This window comes from Trematomus bernacchii, unplaced genomic scaffold (genome assembly GCF_902827165.1).
Source record: "Trematomus bernacchii unplaced genomic scaffold, fTreBer1.1, whole genome shotgun sequence".
NCBI classification, from domain to species: Eukaryota; Metazoa; Chordata; class Actinopteri; order Perciformes; family Nototheniidae; genus Trematomus; species Trematomus bernacchii.
This window is the reverse complement of record NW_022987313.1, coordinates 10,726,181-10,749,580: the sequence shown is the minus strand read 5'-3', so window position 1 is coordinate 10,749,580 and position 23,400 is coordinate 10,726,181. Positions and strand designations below refer to the sequence as shown.

Genomic DNA, 23,400 nt, shown 5'->3' with positions numbered 1-23,400 from the left:
GTCTAACATATTGATCCATTTGGTCCCTAGCATGCACGTCATCTCCTTGTTTAAGCATCTTGGGTGGACAAGAACCCCACCCCACCCCCCAGGATCTCTGGTTATATTCAGGCCAAGTTAATGGCACTGATTAGTGATGTGCATCTGTTGTCAGCGACCGGCCTGAGCCCACTCCCCTGATTGTGTGACCGCTCAAAGTGTGTTGTGTGGTTAAAACGAGCCAAACGTACAATCAATCAATATCACGCCAGATGCAGAGTTCAGTCACAAATAATGCTTGACCTAGAGCATCTTGATATCTTGCCCAAAGCTGAACCCCAAAAAATTATAATTGTTTTAAACAACTATTAAACTATAAATCTATTCCACAGCAGCCAATCCCACTGCACCAGCAGGAGGGGATTTGGTAGTTTGCAATAATGTGAAAAATGGCGTGTTTACTTGCAAACCAAATCTCTGCATTGGCATTGGTATATTGTTTGTGTGCAATCAGACAAGTGTAGGCTGTTTGCATTAAACAAAGTCCTTTTTAATATCCAACATAAAATGTGCCAGTACTTATTAACCATTAGTCAGCCACAAAACTTTGCATGTAAACTATAGGTAAAAATCGATACAGTGTTTTCAAAGAATTGATACAATATGAAAAAAACAAAATATCGCAATCACTCAAGTGATCAATTTTCTCTTGCACCCCTACTTGCCACCATATTGTGTGCACATTTTAATTTGACTGAACTCTTTCAGGCATACTTTTCCCTGTTGGCTTCAGAGTTCAGATACATTTGAAGTATCAGTTTTAGGAGGCTTTACGACATTCAGAAAGAGAGATAGACTTTAAGTCACCCCAATGTGATTTGGGAGTTATTTGACTCGCAGAGCAATGATCATAGCCTGTGGATCCTGTAACTTCACATCCCATAATTACACAGCGGAGGAACCCTCAATCTGCTATGTTGGGAGTATTTCATCCCTGCCAAAGAGAGGAAAGAAAGAACTTTGGTGCTATAAAATTCAGATGAGGCCCTCCTCCTCCTCCATCTCCTCTCTTCTGTTCCGTCATTAAAACTTGGAGACCTTTTCCTCAGCAGGGACATTGTTGGGGTGACAATGCTTAACACCAACAATAGCCTGCTCCCCAAGTCATCTCCCATCTTAACTTCAAGTACCCGCCATTGTCCTTTATTGCTATAGTAGCATATGTGTGAGGATGGTAAAGAGGGGTGCGGGGGGTCGGGATCTACCTCAGCAGAGTCCTCATGTAGTCTGCAACACCCACTCGTACGCCTGAAGAATATGGGACACAATGCAGTGCAGGAATTTGGATGTTTTGGGGCACTGGGTGGGGAATTGTCCCCATGTGCTATACAAGGGGGTGTCCTCCTTTTCTCCACGACCTCTGCGACACAAGGACCCTCTAACCCTGACCTCTCACCTTCTCCACCCATCTCAAATAATACAAGCTGTAGCAAAAGTGGGACCAGTCACCCAGAGCTCAGTGAAAAGCCCGAATGCAGATGAGAAAGATAAATTATTCACACAAGTGTTATTGCTCCCCAGGGATGTAACACACCGTATTCTGACAACCCCCCCGAATTACCACGAGAGTGTGATCAGCGGGGGACCAGCTTTACCTGCTACCAGCCAACACAACAAAGATCTATATCTAGCAATGCATGCATTTTCAAGCTTTTACTGTAGATGTTATCACAGCTTTCGTTTCCTCCTCAGCAAAGTGCTGTGTTACAGAAAATAGCATTAAAATATGATTACAGTCTAATTTCCTGACCTTGTTTAGCATTATATTATACATGATGTGGTTAATTTGAGTTCATTGTAAATGAAAGACATTCTCAAACCAGCAATACATTGGTTTCTTACACATTTGCAATGGTAAGGGTAACGTTTACATAATATGGCTTCACAGCAGCTTAAATCAAACTGAGAACAACATATAACGTGCTGAAACAAAGAATTACTTTCTATGAAATACTAACATGATTACAGCTGTTATAGAGAAAGCCACATCCCTGAGTTTAACCAAGACCGCACTGCAGCACACATGGAGTAAGTTAGACTGCCACCTGGTGTTTGCTGTGTGTAAATAACTGTTTACTCACATCTTACTGTGGAATGGCATGTTGGTAGAGGAAGTGTTTCCTTAATTTTTTTTAGAAGTAAGACAATGTTAAAATACTCCAGAACATGTAAAAGGTGTGCATTAAAAAATAAACAATAATAAAGAAATGTTATCAGCAACTTCAATAGTCAAAAGTGTAGAAAAATGGCCCCTCAGAGTGTCATTTTATTATCATTGGTGAGTGCATTAACTATAGTACTATGTACTAGTCACTAGGTACTTTCAGGTGCAACAATGTAATCAGCTTATCAATGATGATGTCTTATAATGTAATCTACCCAGCAGTGTATAAATTAATAAAATAAGCCACACCTTTACAATTATATAAGATAATGAAAACATTCTGCTAAATTACTTTTAACCCTGGTGAGTAATGTTACACTGTGGTATTACTTTACATTAATGATCTTAATATTCCTCCACTACTGTTGCTGGTACTGAAAAATACTGAAAAACTGTACTATATTATAGAGCAAAATAGGATCTTAAAGGTGCGGCTGGTCAGGATGGGACTAATATTACAAACGTGTTAATGCTGTTAAGATGTAAGGTATAACAATGCATACATTTTTAAGATCATCATGTGAAATCCTAATCAGCAAAGTAATACTCCACTTGGTGTGGAGTAAGGTACAATCGTCTGTTTAATTCCTGAGCTCTGTTAAGTGCATCCATAAACTAAAGCATTCATCTCATTGCATCTTACAATTTATTTATCTAGATAGTTATCACTACAATAAAGAGAATTTAATTTGAGTTTTACTGTACAATATTTAATTTCGCATTCTGTTCTTGTATATTTTATTCTATTAACATGTATATAGACTCCTGCATTTACTTGGCCACTTACAAAATGAGAATCTGCACACAATATCATGGCAAGTAGGGGTATAAGAAAAAATGTATACACTCAATTGATCGCAATATTTAGTTTTGTGATATTGTATAAATTCTTCGAAAACACTGTATTGAGCTTGTGGCTGACAGTGGTTTATTTTATGTTGGATATTAAAAAGGATTTGCTTATTTAGCTTATTGCTTTTTTAATTTCTGACATGTATAGTTTACTTCATCTCCATTACTTCCACATTGGTTTTACAACATAATCTGCAATATTTGATTCTACTGTTTCTTTTTCTTTCTTTTTTTTAATTGTTTTGTGTACATAACTATGTTGCAATATTGGAGGAGCTTTGGTCTGCCATTTCTACACTGTAGCTACTGTGCATATGACAATAAAGTCTTTGAATCTTGAATCTATTAACCTGTGAAATGAAATAAAATTGAAATACTCAAGTAAATACTCAAAGAACAAATATCCCAGAATAATAGGCTCCACAACCTATTTCTAATGGTCACATGAGATCAGTATTGTACACTGTAACAACTGTCCATTTTATATATATTATGTTTGAATGTGTGTTTTCAATAATGTGAATAACACAGAAGAATACAACTTCTTACATATCTGCATACAGCCCAGTTCTTTGTGTTGTTATATTGATGACCAACAGATGGCGCCATGGTTGAGGCTTTAAACTGTATGTTTACTAAAGAGGTCCCAACAGTTGATATATTTGGGCTCCAGGTGGCATTTGACTTGTGTATTTCCATTTATGAGACTGTACATTTGCCAACTTTTCAGATTTTTTACTCCACCTTAGTTATCCGTCAGCTTAAAATGATTATTCATTGTCTAGATGAGAAGTTAACATAGAAATCATATGATGACATCACCTCTGGGATGCCCAAACAATATCTGTGTGCTGGATCTGTTGCACTATTTGCCCTGTGGCCACTGACTAATAAAATAATGATCATCCTTTTTGGATAAAACCGTCTTTGAACTCCTGTCTAGGCCTCCAGCAGCACAACTGTCACTAACATTAGGAGGCCAGCTGGAGAGTAGTCCACAACCACATTAAATATTGTATCCAGGTACAACTCAACATTACGTAAAGTTGATGAAACAAAACCGTATGTAACACAAAAACACAGATTTTCCATGAATGTATACGTGATGATAATTCAACAATACAATATATCATATAACCTAATTATTTATTTTTACGATTTGCTGCTCATACTTAGATAACTTCAGTTACTGTGAGTCTAATTCAGGAAACAGGACTTTTTTCATACTGGAGTATTTGTAGAGTCCACCTTTTTATCTTCGAACTTAAGATTTAATTTTAATCATTGAAAAAACCTTAAATCCACACATTTGTAATGTCTCAGCAACAAACATACCTAAAATGTGCTAACATTAAGGTACTGTTTATACCAGACTAAGTTACCTCTTAGTGTACTGAGTTTAGCAAGGGTGTTTTATTTCTCGGCTAGTCCTGTAAGAGATCAAATGTGTCGTAAACCTCTAGTCAATAAAGTTTTAAGTGGAAATGTATCACATCATATTTGTGCAGTTCCTCTTGTCTGATTCTTGTCAAGAATCTATGCTTTACTTTTCTGAAATGTTTACCTTTTTTTATCACAATGAAAGATTTGTTCAAGAAGTAGGTGAAAGTAAAAGTATGGACCTTAAGTGCTCAAAGTTACTAATTTACACAAATTGTAAAGGTTGGCAGTACGGCCACTGTTGCAGGATTAAGATGTTTTCTGCTATTGGATGTCATGAGACTAAGTAAATTCCCCACAACTCCGTAAAACCAACCCTGGGGGCTTAGTTTCCCTGTGGCTGTTTGCAAACTAAAACAAGGGGGAAACCAGCGAGAGAAAAACCTGCTATGTTCCTAAGCAAACACACTGTAGTAGTGTTTGAAAATGTTTGTGAGTATTTTGAGGCTCAATTGCTGCTGTCTTAATCAGAGTCTTAAAAAAGAGATTCTGTAATCAATAAACCAGATAAATAAAGGTACGTTATGAATGATTACTGTTAACATATTGTTTTTTAGTCTCTGAAAAAAAGGGAATCCTTGTTTTTTTAAATATAAGTTATACTAAGACACACTTTTTCTGGATTTGCCCTTTACTTTGTTTTTAAGGATTTGGTGTAGTCATATTCTTTGTGTTTCATCTTCATGTCTTATGTGCTTAAAGTCCTCATGCAGTTGACCTTTCAAGGTTAAATGGAAACAACAGTGTGGTGGAATGTGTGGTTTGTGTCAATGCGTCTTATTTGAAGCAGCACAGTGTCTCAAGACGTGGCTTTACATTGGAGCTTTTGATTGGTCGTGCTGATGAATGACAGAGGTAAAAAAAAAGAAAAAAGGGGACAGATGATTAATTATGAGAGGAAAGAAGGGAAGGCTAATTTCCTTTTAAGCTGATATAATTTATATTTTCGGTTTGAAAACAGAAGGGTATATGCTGTAGCTAATGTGACCTGCAGACTTATTTTAGTAGCACAGGGGTGGGAAAGGAAGGGGTGGCATCTGGTTTCAGAAAAGGCCCAACATGAAACACGCTTACTGCCAAGATAAGATATCTCCCTCCACTAAAATAGGTTGTCCCGTATATCAAAATACTGAAATAAAATCAGCAAGAAAGGTTGTGTCACCATACAGTAAAGTCCAGTCTGTTTTATTTAACTTTTGATAAGTGTTACTCCCTAATGAATGATAATTAAATATGATGGTAATATGCAGCGTAAAACTCAGCATCTGTTGTGTGAAAGTTAACCTATTTCATCTATTTTGTCACTGAAGTTAAACTCTCACTTCAAATAGTTTGAATTGCTTCTTTTTTTTTGCACTGCACTTACACATGTATTTGTAATTGCTTAAAGCAATCCAATAAGAAAACTAAACTAAATTGCTTAGTTTTTATCAAAAAGAAAAGTGTGATAGTCATTTGCTGCTCACTGCTGCATTCAAGGCGCTTCGTAGGGTTATTTTTCCCAGTTTCCGGTTGAAACAAAAAACAGCAACCATTATAAATACAATTATATTTTGTTGAAACAGTAGCTTACAGATAGAGTAAATATATTCTAAGGCTATTATTTATTTGACAAAAGGTATACCAAGGTTTGCGTATAGCTTAGTAAAAAGGGATATTTAATCACTTTCTTATCACCGCCGCTGAACAGGCGATGCTCACGTCATACATTTGGTGACGTATAGGCGTAGTAGAAGCGAGCACGAGAGACCTGGCTGCTTGACTGACTCAGACATCAGAACACTCACTGCACAAGGCTGTGAAGCGGCTTCTTTCTTCTGACAATGATTAACATCACGATATCTTAAAAATAATATAAATTACTTGATCTTCTTGAAGAAGCAATGGCGAGAGGAGAGGGAGCCGAGCAGTACGCGGCGGGTTTACTAACAGTCAAACCTATAAATACAGAGGTCAAGACAGCAAAGGTAAGATGAAACATTTATATACTTCATTTCTTGGTTTATTTTTAAAAGATGCGTAGCCATGTTTTACTGAGAAGGCGCCGCGACAGCTTACAAAGGGCGCCTAAATTGAAAGTAACGTCTATTACCTTCCATTACTTCCTTTCCGTTTTTCAAAATCTCCCCTGACTCCTCGGTGTTTGAATTTCACCCGGTTTGTCCATCTGTCCGCGGACAGCTGCTCTTGAGTGCGACATACCGATTTTAAAGGGACCACGTCTTCATTAAACTTGCCATTTTAGACATTTGATTTTAACCGTAGGCCTACAGTCAGCAGTGATGAATAAGGACAGATGTGCCGCACAGCGTGACGTGTTACATATCCTCCAGAGCTGCATGCTTAAGTTAAGAGTCACAAAATAGGTGTTTTCAAAATTGAGATTTATGTTAAATACGTTTTTGTGTGCTACTACACAGCAGAGGTACTATTCTTTTAACAACAATATCAGATTGACATGAGCATGAATGATCTAAGATTGCCTACTTTTGAATGCCATGTCTGAGAGTATTGAATAAATAAGTCTAAAATATTTCTTTATATATGACAGAAAATTAATTTCAACTGAGTTAAGACATTTTTTAGATAAAACAGAAAACAATTTAATAAAAAAATACTTGTCATTTGGCCTTAGATACCTCTATAGATACACCTATGGAAAAGATTCAATGTTGTTGAGGGATCATCAAAGGTTGTCTACAGTATTTCTTAGTTGGGTTTTATTTTCGCACAATAAATGGGCCAGCATAGGTTTGTTACATTTAAGCCTTCCTGATTTGTGAATACAGCGGTATCAACTTGCGCCCATCATGAGGGGATGCTGCTTTTACTGTGGAGGATGTGAGTCCTGATGTAGAGATCCCCTTGCTGACATCATCAGACCGCTGCAGGTGATTGGCCGTGGCCGAACGATGGGATGAGACTCTAAGCTGTCTGCTGACTGTTGGCTACTCAGCATGAAATGTTACACAGCTCCAACATCCTATCGCTAGAGCCAATGGACACGCGGGAATGTAGTGTGAGTCTGTGCGAACTGCAGTAACCTCATACGTTCACGCCTCTGGGATTTTCTCTAATCTGGCATTCTGAGCAGTGGGCTGAGTTAGACAATCTCACTCACTTGTGGTTACAAGCTGTATATCACGGCATCAATTATGGGAAGAGTTTTGGACAAAAGGATGGATGAAAGTAGTTGAAGCAGAAAACAAGAGATTTAATAAGCTCCAGAGTACAGAAGAGAGCTGGAGATAATGATCACGTAGCACGCCACTGCCAATCTGAATTTATAGCTCCTCATTGTTTACAGATGCAAAAGCTGTTATAAAGCCAAGCTAACGACATTACGCTGACTCTGTCCCTCCCTTTCTTTGTCTTCCAGCCAAAGGACCAGAGAAATCGTCTGTCTGTGTGGAACAAACTCTGCTATGCCATCGGTGGGGCTCCCTACCAGATCACAGGCAGCGCTCTGGGCTTCTTCCTGCAGCTCTACCTGCTGGATGTGGCTCAGGTGATGACACGAACCACACCAAATAGTGAAATCACACTTGTCCGAGCTATAAAACAAATGTTTTTCTTGCAAATATACAGTCTCTTTGAATTAGTTTGGAAAGGCAAACATTCGTGTAAGAGGAACAAGTGTTAGGAATGCATTTTTTCCGTAGTTCTGCTTACTGATTAACTCCAAGGCTGAAGCTTGTGTTCGCTCTCCTCAGCTTTGTATCAGTTTAACAGGCTTCATCCTGATGTAGCCGTTCAAGCGAATTAACCTTGACCCTACTGCGTTGTTACTCAATTAGCAAATTATACTTTTCCACTGAACACAGTAGGACTAAAGGCATTCAGCTCAAGAGATGAGGCCTTACAGTGGCTTCGAATTTACTTAAACAAATGTCACAGTTCATCAGAATCATACTCTAGCCGTGCCATATGAGGTAGCATTTCCTCTCTGTTTTGGTTATATGACTCACTCTTTTCTCACTTTCTCCCTGTAGCTGGATCCCTTCCATGCCTCTATAATCCTGTTTGTGGGCCGGGCCTGGGACGCGGTCACAGACCCCACAGTGGGTTTCTTTGTGAGCCGGAGTAGATGGACAGGCATCGGCCGCATGATGCCCTGGTAGGTGTTTAAATGCATTTATGACAAGTTCACATAGCGAAGAGGATATGAAGAGATAATGAGGAAATATTGAAAATGAGTGCACAAGATAGTGAATTGTGTGGCAAATGCACCGAAAAAGCCAGCTCATGAGCTCTGGGCAGTAACCATGGCAACAAGGTTGAATTGGCTCATAATGAGTTGAAGCAGTTTGAGAATATAGTCGGTATGAAACACTGCATCACATCCGTGTGACGCACCCTGAAACTAAGGAGTAACCATCCTAATGCACAAACATCAGCATTTCCTTCCTCTTCATGTCTTTCTGGATCCAGCTGTGTGGTTGAATCCAGCAGCTGTTTTTACTGTCAGTCAGGACGATTGGGTTTCACTTTTGAATGGATATGCTTTTGAGCTTGTAGCTTATTATGTACAACTTGAATCACTCTACTTGTTCGCTTGCTAAAAGTGTTTTTCTTAACTGCCTTTGTCGATGCATTGCTGCGTTTCTTTGTGCCTTACCTTCAGAGAAATACAGATGGCACAATGTGTATTGTACTCCCACTTGCCTGTAGATGTCACGTGTGTAACAACATCACAAAACTGTACAGGGTACCTTTTCATTTCCTGTGTGTGTTTGTATAAAATCTGCTATTAAATTAAATTATATTAAATGTACATTTGCTATTTGAACCACGATTACGTAATTAAAAGCATGATATAGATCAAATAGCTGGATGGAAAGGTTTGCTTTGAATCTGGGGGAATAAATCCAATAATTCAGTCACAATAAAGCCAAAATGCTGCCTCTTCTATTTCTATGAAGCAGTAGCTGATCTAAATACTTTACTGGCATTTCTCTCACGTGACATCTCAGAAATATCTTGAGCATCATCATGGCTACAGAAATGCTGGCTGCGCATGTAGTCGTGTTGCATGTGGTTTGAATGGGTGGGGGAGGGGAGGTAACCGGCTTCTGCGATTGGGCAAACCCTCAACACACCATCAGCTCAAAGCAATAGGGGTGTGGCGTGTGTGTGTGCTTGATTCCCTAGGAGGGGTGCGAAGCGCAGAGAGGTTACCTTGGGTCAAGAGGCATGCTGGGTTGAAATAATGAAGGTCATTGTTAAAATGGGGACGTGTGCATGATCCTCTTTGGCTCGTGTAGCTTTTTAATTTGCAGAGGAACAAAGAATCATAGACAGGAACACACAAAGGTCTTGTTTTACATCCTCACCTGTTCTTCCTCTATGTGCTGAACCTGTTTTATAAAGATCTTGTGCACTAGAATAGGATACTAAGTATAGTCTGAATTTTAAACACTTTTTTTGTGTGCGCTCTGTGCAAATTGATTTAGTGTTTGCAAGGTCATTTCCTGTGCTTAACTGACCTCAAAATGTGACACAGAAAGAATCTGTTCAATCAGCCATGGCAGTCTGCGAAACAGTCGCAAATTAGCCTCAATTTCCAGAGAAATGAGCTCTAATTAGCCCGATTCAGTCAGACGTTAGAGGCAATAAGGAGGTGCTTTCTTTGCCATTTCCCACGTGTGTTCACACAAGAAGGGGGGTGGGGGTTTCATATGACCACGTGCGAGTGCAGAAGTGTCTCGTTCAATAAAGAGACATCACTTCCTGTTCAGTGATGTGGCGATCAGGGAAGAGACAGCCCTTCCCTTTTTTGCATGACAACTCAGAACAAATGTATGCAAAGAAAGTCAGGCTGGTTTTGTCATCGACAAATCTTCCAGCTTTCTTTTCAGCTAATTGTTTGGTCAACCCAATGTCAGAAAAATAATCAATTAAAAGTCACAATTATGGATTCCAGGAGCCCGAGGGACCTTTTTTTGTTGTCTTACAGTCCTGAACCCAAACGTGTTCAATATAACACAGGCTGGAACCAGAGAGTATTCATAGTTTTTAATTAAAAACAATAAATTGGTTTCAAAATATTTGTATATTCTGTTAATGTAATGTTTCTCTTTCCAGTATGGCAGCAAAGCCCTCAAAGTAGGCTTGTTTAAAAATGAAAAAACGATGATATCCTCATGTTTACAGGGAGTTAATGCTGGACTGCTGTTTTTGAAAACAGTTTCTGAAGTGGGACCAGCTTCTCGGCCCGAGGTCAGCTGGAGCTCAGGGAAAGGCTGCTGGGTCTGAGTGGGGTGAGAGCGTTCTCCCAGCTCACCCCCATTCTCCTCCTGCAGCCCACACTGAGCCCTTTTTCCAAACACGAGCTGCAACAAGGCAGGATTAGGGGGATTATTCACAAAGCGTCGGGGACAGAGTTGAAAAGAAGTGTCTACAAGGACGGAAAAGGCAGAGTAAAGCTACAGTAACAGTTGGGAGAATTCTTTAAATCGCAGGTTGTGCACTTTTTCAAGATATTGTTCCATAAACACACATTTGCAAAAGACAAATGTTTATTTTCTTTAAATGTGCCTTTATCATACTGTCCCCTAACAATCCTCCACCCTTCTCTTCCCAGGATCCTTTGCTCTACTCCGTTTGCGGTGCTGACGTACTTCCTGATCTGGTACGTGCCTCCATTTGAGGAGGGGAAGATCGTCTGGTACCTGATCTTTTACTGCCTCTTCCAGTCCATGCAGACGGTTAGTAGGTTTTGTTGACACTCCCCAACACTTAGTTCCCCTGGGCCCAGTGTGTACACTAACCTCGCTGCGTTTGGGTTTGCAGTGCTTCCACGTGCCATATTCAGCCCTCACCATGTTCATCACCACCGACCAGAAAGAGCGGGACTCTGCCACTGCTTATCGTACGTCCGCTCACGTTTCAAGATTCAAGGCTTTATTGTCATGTGCACATTAGCTGCAGTGTAGATATGGCAATGAAAAACTTAAGTCACAGGCTCCTCCAACAGTGCAACATATGACATAGAACAAATAAAACAGATAAAATGGTGCAAAAGAATGAGTAAAATACAAATAAAATATAAATAGTGCCAGAAGAGTCTATATACAAGTAAATTGAATGATATATTGGATAAATAATTAGCAAAATGCAAACAGATGAATGTTTATGGATGTCCTTTAAAAAGTCCAGGTGATGTGTGTTGTGGTTCAGGCGCTGACCTTCTCTCTGTTGCTCTCAGGTATGATGGTGGAGGTGCTGGGCACCGTGCTGGGCACAGCCATCCAGGGACAGATAGTAGGTGCCGCCTCAAATTGTCCCGACCCTGATGAGCTCGACAGCAGTAACTCAACCATCCCAACCGGCTATTCACTGGAGGAAACGGTGAGTTTGTCATAGGGCTGTGCAATTAATCGTATTTTAATCTCGATTACGATTTTGGCTTGCAACGATTACGAAAACAACGTAATCGAAATAAAACGAGTATTATTTTTATAAAGAAAAAAAAAAAATATATATATATATATAAATATTTTTTTTTTTATTGGTTTTTCAGTTGAATTATACTTTAAGTTCAGGGTAATCAACTGTTAAAAACATACTGTTCCAATTTTATTTTACAATAAATTGATGTTTTCAAAGTAAATGGATAATCGTTTTTAATAATCGTGATATCAATTATTGACCAAAATAATCGTGATTATGATTTTTGCCATAATCGCACAGCCCTAGTTTGTCATGTCTTTTGCATTGTGTCACATCATGAATGATAATAAAGTTTGGAAAAACTAACGCTGTGTTTTTTATCTCCAGAAACAAGCATACCTTATTGCTTCAGGCGTCATCTGCATCATCTACGTCTGCTGTGCAGCAGTCTTGTTTCTGGGTGTCAAGGAGAAAAAAGGTATGAATCTGTGAAATACCACAAGTTCTCCATTGCCCAATGCCAAAGCTGAATATTTGTAATATTTTAAAAGCAGATCTGTATTTAAGAGACACATAACTAAGATGGGTGTCAGACTTGAGTCATGATTGTGAGGACTTTTGACTCAACATGACATCTTTTATAAAATAAAATAAAAACTAATTCTGCATTTTAATGACAAGCCCTATAACTTGGAACGAAAGTTGTCTTCTGCTAATGAACTGTTTATTGTTCTGGAAGATGTATATACTCTGAATGGATCCAACGGAAGCAAACCACATTGCGTAAGCAGGAGGGAAAGATGCGTCGGTGCAAACGAACAGATCATCTTTCATGCTAAGTGTTTCTGCAAAAGCAACCGATTGGGTCAAAGGAAAACTAACCAAAACAACATAATTACAGTCTTTAGCTTTGAAAGGTTTTTTGAAATGAATGAATTCAACATTCAAACGTTAGTTCTGTTAATTGAACTAATTAAGACATTGGTGAAGGTTCAGAACAGGCCCTCATAGCCAAGATTTGAGTCTGAGTTTGAATGTGTTGGCCACATTCTGTCAGACACTAACTGTCTAAAGAAAAAGTGTATCACACCACGATGTCTCTGCATGCTGATTAAAATCCTGATGGAAAATCTTTCTAGATATCTTATATTTTGTTTTCCTCTCCTTCATATCGAATTATAGATAACGGGCGAAAGAAAACACTACTCACCTTCCGCCAGGGCATCTGTCTGGTGATGAGTCACGGACCGTACGTCAAACTGGTCATCGGCTTCCTCTTCACCTCTCTGGCCTTCATGGTAATATTTAGTTTCCCTATGTATATACTTTCATGCATGGGAGGGTACATGTAGCTTAGCTTAGCATAAAGGAATGGGCAGCTACCTGTCAAAAGGTACACCAACACCTTGTGCTCATGTCAACATTAAACAAACACATTATAGAGTGATTTCTTTCTAAAATGTGAAACCATTCCTTTATATGGGACTGTACATTTCATAAATATGACTTCCTTTGTTTTCTTTCAGCTCCTGGAGGGAAACTTTGCTCTTTTCATCACCTACTCTCTGGGCCATAGGAAACACTTCCAAAACATTCTCCTAGTCATCATGGTGAGTGTTTTCTAGTTCTCCTGAAGGACTGTTTACCCCTGTGTGAAAGCCCTAATCACTGTTAGATGTGGAGGCTATCGCAGAAGACCTTGTTTGGCTGTCCTTGTGGCCGGCACTGAGCTCCCAGCCTTTCTGGGGGTTTTCTGGCCTTCCCTCACACGAGGAGGCGCATGGTACCGGCGCTGAAAGAACAGATTTTCAGGGTGAGAGGAGGTGTTGTTTGGGCTCCTGGGAACCTGTCTCCCTGTCACACACTCGCCTGGCGTTAGCAGGACATCAAGGGAGAGACAGGCCCACAGTGGGGCTTTTGTTGCCCTGGCGATCCCTCACTCCCACCATGGGAACGGCCACCATTGGTTGCGACCTTCTCTCGCTGCTTTCTGCTCTGCTGCCTTCCCTCTGATTAGGAGTGGAAACATTTTTGGGCACCATGTATCATATTCGGAGAGATGGGAGTTTAGGGGGCGAAAGGACATATTTTCCATTGTATTCGCTCGCAGTTAATGTTTCCCAGTGCTAAGCTTGTTCTTGTGTGGTCATTTAACAGCGGTTGACCAAGTTTAACCTGGAGGTCAAAGGTTTTCCTGCAGGGTTAAGTCAAGAACACACAAAGCATATTGTGCCATTGTCCTAATCCTCCCATGGTCACATTATTCTTTCCAGTTCCCACATTTTCTATACTTTTAATGAAGCCAGGTTCAACATTTGATTGATTTTAATGCTAAATTAATGTTAGCATTAATCCATCGTGCCCAGAACTGCAGCTAGGTTTTTTAGCACGTCTTATAGCACTGCAAGTCCAACATGGAGCTCTGTTTTTTGGATAATAATTGTTTTTGTAGACCGATAAATCCACCAATATGTTTACTATTTCATGATTTACACACAGATTTCTCAAGGTGTTATGTTGTATGTTAATATTACAAAACAATTAGGCCCCTTTTTAAACAAAGACATTGACACGTTTTGGTACACTATTATTATATGTATATTTCTGGTTTAAATATAGTATTTATGACTACAACTACAAAAAGCCATATTCCCACACTTGACAGTAACATAGTAAAACTTCAACATCTACCACAATACAAAATATATGAGCTCAGTGTCCTCAGTGGCACGTCTTATCTCAATTATAACCAAGTGAGTGAAACATTGGCAATCATTACTGTGACTCCAAGTGTTCCTGCAACATACAACATGTTTATATTATGTGCAACAATGTCAGAGAAGAGCCAACTATATATTTGAGTTGAATCAAGATAAAAAACAACAACCTAATCTGTATGGCCTCGAGATTTAAATGCCTCTTATCTTTCTTCCTGATAACGCTAATCCAACAACGATAAACAGCTTCATCTGGCTGAACAATTCCAGATATATTAGTAGTTTTTATTGTTAAAAATCAACGTTGTACATCATTTCATATTTTTGCAAGCATTCGTAATGAGATTGAATAAAACAGCCAAACTGATCATTCTGTGCCATATTTTGTTTTCCCAGCTATCAGGGACTCTAACCATCCCGTGGTGGCAGTGGTTTCTGACCCGCTTTGGAAAGAAGAAGGCGGTTTACTTTGGCATCTCTGTGAGTCAAGAAAACATCTTATTTTAGGCACAACAAAGACATTCATTCAAAAAGGATGTGAGTGTATGTATTTGCTGACATCCTCCTGTCTTTTTCTATAGTGGGCCGTACCCTTCATGCTCCTCATCGTCTGCATCAAGAGCCAGCTGATCATTTCTTACTTGGTCTCCGTGGCAGCAGGTGTGAGCGTGGCGGCAGCGTTCCTCCTGCCTTGGTAAGCGCGAGTTATACTACAAAACCCACACCATCCATACGCAGATATGGATTTATGTTGTTGTCTCGAGTTTCCCTCTAAACGTTGTGTTTTCCAGGTCAATGCTTCCTGATGTCGTGGACGACTTCAAGGTCAGAAACCCAGAAATCCACGGCCACGAAGCCCTCTTCTACTCCTTCTACGTGTTCTTCATTAAATTTGCCTCGGGAATGTCTCTGGGTGTCTCTACGCTCAGTTTAAAGTGAGTTCAACACCTGTAGAATGATTCTCACGTACATTTTAATCCTCACCGTCACCCCTGAAAGCTAGCTGATTTCTGTCTCCAACACTAAAAGAGATTAGCTCCATGTTAGCGCTCATCAGTCTGGTGATCATGTGGTTGCCAATCCCATAATCCTTCCCCCAACAGTGTTTCACAACTGTTTTCACATCAGCTCAACATTTCTCTCTTTATCTACATTTTTTCGCAGATTTGCGGGCTATGTGACCGGGAGCTGTATACAACCTGAGGCGGTCAGTTTAACCCTGAAGGTGCTGGTCTCTCCTGTGCCTGTGGCCCTTATAGCTGTGGGACTTTTGATATTGAGGACCTATCCTATTGATGAAGAAAGGAGGCAGGGCAACCAGAAGCTACTGCAGGAAAGGCTGTAAGTGAAATGCACACAGAAGTGCTCAAAACACAGAAGAAGACGTTTTTGCACGCTGTAAACAAACCACATGGACGCTAAATTGAGTTCCATGCTGTAAACCTGAGCTACATTTAAATGAAACCTTTTTAAAAAACTGTTTAGCTCCGCTGTTTATTCACCCTGTCCAAGCTAGCCAAGTCCTTTGTGGGTAACTTGTGTGTTTTTGCATCCTTTAACAGGGACTCTGAGTCTGAAACTTCAGCGCTGGGGAGTGAGGTGTAGCAACAGCGGAAGGGCCAGACACCACAGCTGCTTTAACGTATTTGCACAAAACTGTCGAGGGACACGACCACCAACTATCTGGACTAACAGAGAGACCACAGACCACAGCTGCTGCACAAACATGCTCAGCATTAAGGCTCCCTGCAGGGACCACACAGGTTTACATCGCCCTCTAGTGGCCGGTCCGGGGCATCTCCTGTGTTGTCCTTTATCTCCAGTTGTGTCCGAATTAAATCTGCCAAAACTTAAAGTTACAATTGTTTCTATTTAAAGGGTTTCTTACATTGTTTAACTGACACACAGCACTGTCCATCTTTTAAAGAACTGCACAGTGAAATCATTATCATTTATTATGAGAAACCCTTTTTTTGTTTTTTATTCAATAACTACAGCTCTTATAAGTGTGACTCATTGGAGTTGTAATCCTTCTATGGTGGAGTTTTACTCAACAGACTGAAATCAAACTGAGTTTCCAAAGAAGTGTGACTTTGTGTACTGAGATGTTCCTTTATACAATATTTTTTTACCTCCACAAGTTGTAGACAACACCGTTACTACACTCCTCTGCTGTGAATGCACTACATACTGAAATACTTGGTCAGAATTGGGACACAGCTTATGATCTATGGTAGTTTATGAAGTCTTTATTTGCTGGTTTACATGCTCTGACCTTCACTCGTGCAGACTGGAGTGTGATGTTACCGTTAATGTTTACAACATCTTAGATCACTTGTGTTTGCCTTTACATTCAGACAGCGTGCTCTGAAGGAAACACACACTTTCAGCCCTTAGTTATGAAGGGTATACCAGCACTATCCCACTAACTGGAGTCGTCTGAAGCTGTGCTACATTTTATACTTCTTATTTGGTGCCGTTGTTCCTTGTAGAGTTAGTTCAAGTTAAAAACTTGAATCTCCTGAAGGGGAAAAGGCACCTTGGGGTATGATATACTGTATGTGTGAATCACTGCCTTACATTTTCATCTTAAATTATTAGTTGCAATGAGATTTATGTTAAAATTCTTGCTCAGGTTTTTTAGTTTTTGCTTCACAGAATAGTTTTTCCCATTCAACCTTTTCTGTGCTTTCACATTTCAGCCAATCTCTTCTCTTCTGGTTTATTAGATCTTTCTGAATGTGCTTTCACATCGTAGTCCACTCCAGTATGAAGTCATACAGCATGTTCTCCCCTCCCAAAGGGAAGGGAACCATGATTTATTTAACTATTTATTTGAATGAAATATTTAAGGGATTCTTTTTTTGTTTCTTATGAAGGCACATGTTGATAATAATTTATGAACCGTGAGTGGTTAGTGATTTTCATGTCCTGTGGAAAAAACTTGAAATCAAACATCAAAATGGTGGATTTCTTTTTCTAAGAAAAGAAAATGGAAAAAGTTGCTGTAATGTGATAAACATACTGCCTTTACAGTGTTACTGGTATTATTAAGATTTCATAGACACCTCTTTGAAACTTAATATATTTCTGTATCTATAATTTTCATTCTAAATTGCTCTGAAAGAGGTGAATGAAGCACATTACGTCTCCAAAGTGTTATTTGCAGATGTGTGTATAATATGTAAATACATTTCTCTAAGTTTGACCTTGTTGAGCAATATATAAATCAATGAAAAATGTGGTGTACATTTTTAATTTAAGTCTGTAAATAAAGTTTGTAAAAACAGAGAAACCTTTCTGTGTTTGAAATGTCAAAATCTAGAATATTTAACTAAATTGTTCACCTATATTTAAAAAGGAAACTGATTGGCCTATTGATCAAATCTAAAATCCTTAGTTTCATAGTTTTGAACCATTGATAATAATGTTCATACATTTAATGTAGTAGATGTCAATGTAACTGCCAATAAATAGGACCTACAACATATTTACAGTAAGTATTTTTTGAAAATTAAATTAACAAAAGCTGTTCAATGAGACTAACAATTATTTGGTACATTTAAACCATAGACTACATAAAGATTTTAAAACATTTTTTGCATGGAATTCAAAGAAATAAAAACCGGCCTGTGTTCACTCCGGAAGAGGATTAGGGCCACGTGAATGTTTAAATCTGACCAGACGTTTTTTTTTTTATATATATATAAAAAAATATGATTTATTTCTCAGAATTATGACTTTAATCTCGGAACTAAAATTAGTTTTCACTTTTGTTCAGATCTCCATAAAAAAAATCTAAACCCCCCCCACCGGTTACCTGCCATCTCTTCCCCATTGTCTGTACCCTTATCCTCTTCCGTTTTCACTGCACAACAAAAGTTAAATACATTTCCCCTATTTCCCTTTAATTAATCATCTTTCTAAAATAAAACTCACTCTACTACAGTCGTTAGACACGTTTTTAAGTCACGAATAAACATTGAAACTTCCACTAGTTCCTTTTAAAGACTGAAATACCCAAATGAAGCTGAACCTCGCGTGCTGCAGGCTGCTGATTTATCCTCGCGCCTAATTACCTCCAGCCGTGGCTGAGCGTCTCGTGCAGATTGAAAGGGAAGGGAAAGGTAGAAGGACAGCAGTCTGTTGCGATGAAAACAAAGTGGAGTCTCTATATAATATGGAGTGTTTTATCACTTGGCATCCTCAGCTACGCACAGGACACTTATGAATCTCCATTCACCAGAAGAAAAGAGCATTTTAAACAGCAACAATCCAAATCAATCAAACATTTAACGACAGACGACAGAAAACCCCCCCACCGGTTACCTGCCATCTCTTCCCCATTGTCTGTACTCATTTCCGCGTCTATGCGTCCAGAGGCAAAGCTCCAGTCGGACTTTGCTTACCTGCAAGACGTTTCTGTCACCTGCTCCACGGCTGACTTTGTCTTGCGGGTCAAACCAGTTTTCTACGGCCAGGGTGCCAATGCAGAGGAGCTGAAACTAGGCAGCGGCTGCAAAAGCAACGGGGTTCTCAGACCCTACGGTGACCTGCTCTTCACGTACCCTCTGACGGCGTGTGGAGCCGTGCGGGAGGTAAGATTTGTGTCACTTGTTTCCAGTCTCTGTCCCTGCATACTCTTAAAATCACAGTGTCTGACCCCTCTTGGACTTTGACAGTCGCCCCCCGGTTATCTGCTCTACAAATTCACACTCCATTATGAGCCTTCGCCAAAACGTTTCCCAACTAGAGCGCAGCGGATCGATGTGGACATTGAATGCCGTTATCAAAGGTTTGTCTCAGCTTTTTTTTCATCATCTTGTGTGTGTGTGGGGAAGCTCGATTTTCACTATCTCCATGTCCAGGAACCACCATGTGCACAAGCTGACAGTGCAGCCCGCCTGGGAGACTCCTGTTATGCGTAAACAACTGAAGGGAAATGCAAATGACTTCCAGATGGAGTTGATGGATGGTATGTTTAAAGAACAGTAGATTGCATGAATAAAGAGCTTCTGGCCCCATCTTATTTGATATATTTATGTTTTAGATTTGTGGAGCACACCTGCCCAGTCACAGGTGTACCAGCTTGGAAAGACGGTTAATTTCCAGATCTCTGCACCTCATCTCTCAACTGGTTCAAAACTGTACATCAATAGCTGCTATGCTTCACCATCCAGTGACTCTAAATCATCCCTCAAATACAGCATCATTGGCAATTTTGGGTGAGAAAAGTGGACGGTAGTGCATTTTTAGACAAATATTTTGCTTTGGGTTCTTTAGTGTCATATTGTTGTTGTCCATAGCTGTATGCTGGACAGTAAGAGCGACCCGGGGGCGTCTCGGTTCGTCTCTCGGACAGACAAGACCCTGAGATTCTCCATCCAGGCCTTCCAGTTCACTGCAGACCCTGACTCGGAGGTGAGTGTGATTTATAATTCTCTGGATTCTCCGAGTTATTCTTTAGCCGTGGCTTAACCCAGTTTCTTTTTTAGATTAATATTCACTGCAAGTTATTAGTCTCATCTGAAGACCCGGGTCCTGCTCACAAATCATGCACCTACAAAAAGGACAGGTGAGTTTTGGCACTTTAAACTACATTTCCATTACAGGACTGTAGTCTTTCACCTGTTTCCATATGGATTGAGAATATTTGTGTTGCATTTGCCATGACAGGTGGAAGGCCCTCTCTGGTGACAAGTCCATATGTGACTGCTGTGATTCACAGTGTGTGCCCTCTAAACTCCAGAGGGCCATGATGGAAGGTTTGTCTTTTTTGTTGTTTTAAGACGTGTATAGTATATGCACCCATTCCTACTCGGATGTATTGGATTGTTGTGGTAACTTTAAGTGGCACTAAACATGTTTATATCACTAGCTTACAATTATCTTATGACCCACCAAAAGTGGAATGGGAGAATGGACACCCTACAGATGTTTACGTGCATTAAGACAATATGTTTATGTTTGACAAAGCAAATGAGGCGTTATCAAGAAAAGTGCGCATTGTGACCATTTGGATAAAACCATAGGTGTTAACATGTTTTTAATTATATCGACACAATAGTAGTTAAAGGTTTTTTTACAGAGGAAATGTTCGATATCACTCCAAAAATCTAAATCTAATATTTGACATGTTTTTAGGAATAAAATGAAATATAAATGAGGATAGCGATACCCCCTCTGTACAATCCTTCGGAATATAGATGAGAATTCAAGTAAAAAGTTATAACTGTAAGTGAAGTTGAGATATCTCAGGAAATTACTCTTTAGGAAAATGCTCCGCTAACTTTTGGTGACTTTAGGACACAAAGAAATAAAGTAAAATAAACACCTACATGTGTATTTTTGGAAGTTTTTATTTCAACTCGTTTTTAGAGAAAGGCACGTTATGGAAGCAACACATCCCAATCTCTCAAAATTGACCAGGTTATGCGAAAAGGATTTTTTAATGTCTTGCCTTAAGTTATCAAAGTCAAAGTCTATTGTCAAAAATTCGACATGTGTTATACATCCAGAAATCTCGAAATATCGTTTCCCACAGTCCCACAGTGTGACATGTACATAAAGCAAAACAAAAAGGGCCTAGATAAACGTGGTATACATTAAACAAAACAAAGAGCCTAGATAACCGGGGTATACAGTTTAAAATGAAAGTGATAATAACACATTTCTACTTTTAACTTTATGTTTCAGGTTTTACCAGCAGTGGGTCTTTGCTGGTCTCTGATCAGCCGTACACGACAGAAGATGACCTTCTACCAGTCGGCATTAGCGGAGTCGGCATTAGCGGAGTCGGCCATGCCACGATACAAGACACCGATAAGCTGCACAGTCAAGAGACCCCGCTGGAAAGTGATGATGTAGTGACTTACGACGATGATGATTACGACGAAGAGCTAGACTACGCATATGGAGAAGAAGAAGAAGAGGAGGAAGAGGATGAAGAAGAAAGTGGGTTTATCCTTGGAGTGATGCCTGAAGCTGATTCAGAGGAGTTAGGATTTAGGGACAGGGTTTCAGTTGAGTCTAAGGTGAAGGATTCACATCAGTTAAAAGAGGATGGGTCAGGGTTTGTAGTGCTAGAAGAGAGGGAAGAGGACTTTGAAGGAGGAGAAGATGAGACCCATTGGAATCAGGAGGAGGCTGAAGTCTTACGTCATTGGGAGCAGTTGGAGGAAATCTTCACATCACAAGTCGTCCCACAGAGAGAGTCACGGCTGCCGGCTTCTGAAAGTGAGGAAGAGGAGAGGAAGCATACAGGTGGAGGTGAAGAGCATGAGAGGATGATGGAGGAGAGGAAGCGTGGAGGTGAAGAGCATGAGAGGATGATGGAGGAGGAGTGGGAGGACGACGACAGTCTAGAAGATTTAGTAGATGATGGAGAGAGGACCTGGTATTTCCCATGGAGGTAGCATTGGGTCAATGGATCGATCAGTACTCTGCTCAAAGACTGTAACCCCCATGATAGTAGGATATTCTGATTTATATCAATAAAAAACATGAAAATGCAGCTGATGGATTTGTCATAAATGAAAAACATGCTTAGCAGGAACTTAAGTTCTCAATGTTTAAATGTCATTGGAAGATTTGTATTGATCTTCAACATTGATGTCAGCCATGCAGTAGGGTGGTTTGTGAACTACCTCTCTGAAAGGTCCCAATGTGTTCATTTTGATGGGCTGTCTTCTGAGTGGTTAAACATTACTAATGGTGTTCCTCAAGGTTCTGTTTTAGGTCCACTTTTATTCTACATCAATAGTTTAGGTGAAAATGTCGATGGAGCAACCTTACATTTTTATGCGGACGATGCCGTTATGTACTGTGCAGGTCCCTCCATTAAGGAGGCTGTTGTTGAATTGCAAGGTGTTTTTAACATTATTCAGACTCAGCTCTCTGAACTAAAGCTTCATTTAAATGTTGATAAAACCAAGGTAATGCTCTTTTCAAAAGCTAAAAAGACACCAGAGCCTGTTTTAGATATTGTAACTACGCAAGGAATAAAACTTGAAGTGGTTACCTGTTACAAATACCTTGGTATCTGGCTTGATGACTGTCTCACTTTTAAACGTCATGTCAATAACCTGCTTAAAAAACTGAGGGTTAGGCTAGGTTTCTTCTACAGGAACAAGTCCTGTTTCTCGCTTGAGGCCAGAAAAAGGCTAGTCACTGTGACCTTTTGACCTGTGCTGGACTATGGTGATTTGATTTATATGAATGCACCTGCCAATTGCCTGGTCAAGTTAGATGCTGCGTATCACAGTGCACTGAGATTTGTGACAAACTGTAAAGCATTAACTCATCACTGTACCCTGTATGCAAGGGCTGGTTTTCCTTCGCTAACTGTACGGAGGCTCAGTCACTGGTACATTTTTATATACAAAGCCATGTTAGGGAAACTTCCATCCTACATCTGCTCCCTGATCTCACGGCGAATTGTAAGTGGCGACTGCCTGAGATTGCATGCTGTGGTTTTATTAAATGTGCCAACTGCTAGGACTGTCTTAGGGAAGATAGCATTTAGATGCGCAGCTCCACTGTCTTGGAATAGTCTGCAATTGAAATGGAAACTGAGCAATCTGGTGCCACTAAATGTTTTTAAAGCTCGGTTGGATGCTACTCAATCGGAAGCTGTTGGTACCTGTTCATGTGGATAGTTATGTAAATTGTAATCCCTGTAATGATGCTGTATGATGTCCTTTTTGTTGTTCCGTTTGTTTCATGTGGAACCTGCTTGAGCAGGTCTCCCTTGAACAAGAGATCAATTATCTCAATGGGATACACCTGGATAAATAA

At 39.8% G+C, this 23,400-nt stretch overlaps 2 protein-coding genes across 3 annotated transcripts; both read left to right on the top strand.

Annotated features, from left to right (window-relative positions):
• Positions 1-6,243: 6,243 nt before the first annotated feature.
• Positions 6,244-17,899, top strand: LOC117478282 (sodium-dependent lysophosphatidylcholine symporter 1-B-like). 2 transcript variants are annotated; one of them, XM_034125270.1, is made up of 14 exons: positions 6,244-6,462; positions 7,875-8,003; positions 8,488-8,612; positions 11,079-11,202; positions 11,288-11,366; positions 11,703-11,845; positions 12,275-12,365; positions 13,070-13,185; positions 13,414-13,497; positions 15,001-15,084; positions 15,186-15,298; positions 15,396-15,539; positions 15,769-15,945; positions 16,167-17,899. In XM_034125270.1, the coding sequence occupies exons 1-14, from the start codon at positions 6,379-6,381 to the stop codon at positions 16,207-16,209; spliced, it is 1,536 nt and encodes a 511-aa protein (XP_033981161.1). In that variant the 5' UTR covers positions 6,244-6,378; the 3' UTR covers positions 16,210-17,899. The 2 variants fall into 2 exon arrangements, with proteins under 2 accessions (XP_033981161.1, XP_033981169.1); XM_034125278.1 differs by lacking the exons at positions 6,244-6,462; positions 7,875-8,003; positions 8,488-8,612 and adding an exon at positions 10,678-10,956.
• Positions 17,900-18,690: 791 nt separating this feature from the next.
• Positions 18,691-22,117, top strand: si:ch211-67f13.7 (uncharacterized protein LOC565426 homolog). The gene is made up of 8 exons (XM_034129335.1): positions 18,691-19,202; positions 19,287-19,399; positions 19,473-19,579; positions 19,655-19,829; positions 19,911-20,025; positions 20,100-20,179; positions 20,281-20,369; positions 21,301-22,117. Exons 1-8 carry the CDS (start codon positions 18,756-18,758, stop codon positions 22,017-22,019), a joined length of 1,845 nt encoding a protein of 614 aa, XP_033985226.1. The 5' UTR covers positions 18,691-18,755; the 3' UTR covers positions 22,020-22,117.
• The last annotated feature ends 1,283 nt before the right edge of the window (positions 22,118-23,400 follow it).

Bases quoted from the DNA above. Each gene is read 5' to 3' on its own strand.
- si:ch211-67f13.7 (XM_034129335.1), top strand. From the start codon at position 18,756: ATGAAAACAAAGTGGAGTCTCTATATAATATGGAGTGTTTTATCACTT. The intron at 19,400-19,472 runs GTTTGTCTCAGC...CTCCATGTCCAG, and splicing joins ATTGAATGCCGTTATCAAAG to GAACCACCATGTGCACAAGC. The intron at 20,370-21,300 runs GTTTGTCTTTTT...TTTATGTTTCAG, and splicing joins CCAGAGGGCCATGATGGAAG to GTTTTACCAGCAGTGGGTCT.
- LOC117478282 (XM_034125270.1), top strand. From the start codon at position 6,379: ATGGCGAGAGGAGAGGGAGCCGAGCAGTACGCGGCGGGTTTACTAACA. The intron at 6,463-7,874 runs GTAAGATGAAAC...TTTGTCTTCCAG, and splicing joins CAGAGGTCAAGACAGCAAAG to CCAAAGGACCAGAGAAATCG. The intron at 13,186-13,413 runs GTAATATTTAGT...GTTTTCTTTCAG, and splicing joins TCACCTCTCTGGCCTTCATG to CTCCTGGAGGGAAACTTTGC.